This window comes from Melanotaenia boesemani, chromosome 2 (assembly GCF_017639745.1).
Source record: "Melanotaenia boesemani isolate fMelBoe1 chromosome 2, fMelBoe1.pri, whole genome shotgun sequence".
Lineage (NCBI taxonomy): Eukaryota > Metazoa > Chordata > Actinopteri > Atheriniformes > Melanotaeniidae > Melanotaenia > Melanotaenia boesemani.
The window spans coordinates 13,925,622-13,929,495 of NC_055683.1; the positions used below are offsets into that span (position 1 = coordinate 13,925,622).

At 43.7% G+C, this 3,874-nt stretch overlaps 1 protein-coding gene across 1 annotated transcript; it reads right to left on the reverse strand.

The window, feature by feature from the left end:
- Positions 1 to 427: 427 nt before the first annotated feature.
- junbb (JunB proto-oncogene, AP-1 transcription factor subunit b) lies at positions 428 to 2,242 on the reverse strand. The gene has a single exon (XM_041973075.1). It carries the CDS (start codon positions 1,889 to 1,891, stop codon positions 905 to 907), a length of 987 nt encoding a protein of 328 aa, XP_041829009.1. The 5' UTR covers positions 1,892 to 2,242; the 3' UTR covers positions 428 to 904.
- Between the last annotated feature and the right edge of the window lie 1,632 nt (positions 2,243 to 3,874).

The window sequence follows — 3,874 nt, forward strand, 5'->3', positions numbered from 1 at the left end:
GCATAACGAAAAGGAAATTCCACCACCTTCATCAAGCTCGCAGCTTTTATCTACACAATACTAGGATTGAGATTAAAACAACTGTTACCTGGGCGGGGGTTCCCAGAAATCCTCCCCTGTGATGAACTAGTTACCAACATGCCCATATATGGACAACCCCGTGCGTAATTAGGAAAGGTCTACATACGCACGCTACGTTCTGTGCGTAAAAACACAGAAACCAGAATCTGCTTGCGTAAGAGACATATTAACTATATTATATAGGGAAAAATATAGCTTTTTCTCACCAGTATTCATACTCGTCCCTATTTATATGTATTTAAGCTGTGTTTACATACATACACACACACATACATATATATATATATATATGTGTGTGTGTGTGTGTGTGTGTGTATGAAGAGGGAAACAAGCACTCAAATCCATCTTTTTCATTTTAAAGTCACTTTACTTAAATACACATCACAAATAAAAAAAGACATTGTAAACATTTGACATATGTTTGTCTGGATCAACCGGGCAAACGAAATAATTTACACAATGAATAAATGCAGCATTGCATCACAAATATCAGTTGCAAAAGAAAAAGATAGTACAAAGTAGTACAATAAATCATTCCCATTTTCAACCATTAGTAAACTTGAGTTGTGGGCTCGCGCCCACAGTGTTGCTCAGTGTCTGCTCGGCCTGGATGCTGGTTTCAAGGGTTCAATGGTCTTATGAGCGGTGTCCAGCATCCGGAAGTACCATTTCTATCAGTCTTGTTCACCTACAGAAACAGCACAGAGTTGTCTCTACTTGGCCTACTAGGCAACACATCAGCCGATGTTCCAGTGCTGCGCATGCAGAACTCCAGTGTTATTACTTATCAGTCTCATGAGTCCTTTTGTATTCATTATTATTATTAAAATGCTTCCATTTTGCTAGTAAGCATCAGTTGACAGCCGCTGCTCACGTGTGTCAGGACCTTCTGTTTGAGCTGAGCGACCTGATCCCGAAGCTCCGACGCCCTGTTGGAGAGCCCCGCGTTGTCATTCTTCAAAACTTTCACCTTTTCCTCAAGCCGTGCGATGCGCTCCAGCTTGCGCCTCCGGCATTTGGTTGCCGCGAGTCGGTTCCTCAGCCGCTTGCGCTCCGCCTTGATTCGCTCTTGCGTCTCCAAGTCGATCGGGGACATTGGAGGCGAACCGTCGCTGCTTAGGAGGTCAGGCACGGTCTGAGGTTCCTCTTTTAGGCTGACGAGTCGCTGCGGATGGAGCCCGGAGCTCTGGAGAGTGTGCTGGAAGTGGTGGGCGCCGTGTGTCGACGTCTGCGAGTGGCTCTGTTGGTGAGGCGGCAGGTAGCTGATGGTGGCTGTGGGGAAACTAGATGCGGAAGAGAGACTCGTGTTCGGGCAGAAGGCGTTCAGTGTTGTGTAGATAGGAGTTTCCGGCTGCAAGGCGGTGCCGTAGACGCTAGAGGCCGCCGCCGAACACGTCGTAACTCCACCGGCTCCGATGGACACATTCGGAGGGGGCATCTGGTTCATCTTGTGGAGCTCGTCCAGCGCTTTCACAAACCCCTCAGCGAAACCCTCCTGCTCATCGGTGATGCCCCGGTTGTAGAAGTACTGTCCCGGGGTGGGAGTGGTGATCACACCGTTACTGTTTTGGATGATGAGCCTCTCTAGTTCTGGGGATGCGAGCTTCAGGGACCCCACGTCCTGCTGCACCCCCTGGTACGGGTCTGCCTCGGCTCTCAGCTGCGATTTCGGGAGGCGATAGGGCTCTGTCAAGTTCAAATTCATATTCTGCTTTAGCAGTTTGTAGTCGTGCATTGCAGCATCTGAGTGGTCGTAAGGCGGCAGAAAAGACTCGTCATGATAAAAAGGCTGTTCCATCTTTGTAGACATAAAGTCGTAGAAAAAAATGTAAGCTTACCAGCTGCTTATAGAAACACAGTCACTGGAAAATCAATAATATTCAGAGTCAGCAGAGAGCATGCATCAAATCAGTCTCTCGTCGTCTCTTTAGCAGTGCCCCAAAATAAAAACAAGATATATTTTTAAAAAGGACAAAAACAGATCACTCCAGGAAAAAACTGAAAGTCCAACAAAACTGTCAGCTCGGAGTCAGCAGGTAAATTCTTTTTTCCCGTAGTCTGATAGCGACTTTCACAATCCTCTGAGGTTAAAGTTAAATCTCGCAACTCCTACTTGTTGGTGAGTTTGCTCTCAGTTTTTGCTGAGGTGTGTTCAACTCTGTGTAACAGCTCTGTTTTTATAGCTACACCAGCAGCCCACGATAGGTGCGAGCGCCGCTGTATCCTGATTGGCCAGACAAGCCGGCATCCACGCCCAGATAGTGACGTGAGGTGACGCTAATGCCGGGAAGAGTCGGCTGTAAACAAGCCTGTAGGCAAAACAGCGCCGAGGAGGGCTCTCAGCGGAGTGTTAGGAATAGCAAAGACCACCGTATTTACGCACGTTTATTTCGCGTGTATGTGTTAAATAAGTGGTCGCTGGTTAAGTTAATAGGCGATATTTCAGTGACATCAAATACTGCTTTTATTTTATTCGCTTATTCATTGATTCATTGTCAGACTGCGAGAAAAGGCTTGGTTTTCGTGTCATGTTTTCAGGGTTTCGTAAATTGCGCTTCAGATTGAGTGTTATTTGATGTCGAAGCCATTTGATATGAAATATACACAAAATATCGGGCAGTTTTAGCCGTTTATTGTGATCCAGCCAATGGAGGAAGTTGACAAGCCTTATTTGGACACGATGACGCACGAGTTCCGCCACAAGTTAACCAGGAAGACACGCCCGCTCAGGCCTCATTCCAGCAGCATTCCTGCTCCTGGATAAACTAATCCATGTGGCTGTTAGGGACTTTCTATCTCAGCAAAGAAGAGAAATTACTTTAGATTCATTAATAATAAACTAAAAGTTTTAGCTTTTCTGTAAAAAAACAAACAAACAAAAAAAAAAAACAGATTTGGGGATCAAATCAGATTTTTGATACCTTAAACCACCCATCATTTCTTTATTGAATACAGTATATAGATCCTAAATAATGTTTAACCAACTCTGATGAGCACGAAAGTCGATATTTGATGGGAGCAGCTTTATTCTTCAGCACAGCCTGAACTCTGAAGATTTCTTGTAATTTCTTTAACTAATCTTCAGGAATAGTTTTTCAGGTTTCTTGAAGGACTTTCCAAATCTCTTCTTTGGATGTTGGCTGCCTTTTGTTCTGTAAAAATGATCCCACACTGCTTCAGTAATGTTGAGGCCTGGGCTCTGGGAAGAATTTATCTCTCCATCAAACCTGTTGCTACTGATTGTCAGTCCAGTTTCTGTCATTTGGCATATCTCAGCCTTTTCTACCTGTTTCCTTCCTTTAAAATGGCCTCTTAGCAGCCACCCTTCCTTCAAAACCATTTGTCAACTGAAGATCTTTGTTAGATTTAATTCCTTTTGATGATCCCGTTCATCTGTTGTATATATAATTTCATAAGCCTGCCACTTTTTTGTCCCCCATTTGTCTGATTTAGTAACATTTTTAAGGACACACTGCACTTTATGCTGAGATATGTCAAGTTTACAGCAAACCATTCTTTAAGATTCAACTTGTAGAAGCAAAAATGCTATTTCATTTTATCTTTGGCATTTTTGTAGATGTAACTACAAAAATAGGAACAAAGTGTGTGTACTTGAACCAGACTGCTAAGTGCCTAAAGACATTTATAGATTGATTCTTTGCTGTTATGCATTGATACAACACTGGCTTACTCCTTGAGTTAGGGGCCTTTTGTAAGATTGAATGATTTACAGGTCAGCGTTTCCTCGGAAGATGGTGAAGTACTGAAAAATGATTAGAAAAAGCAGCCGATA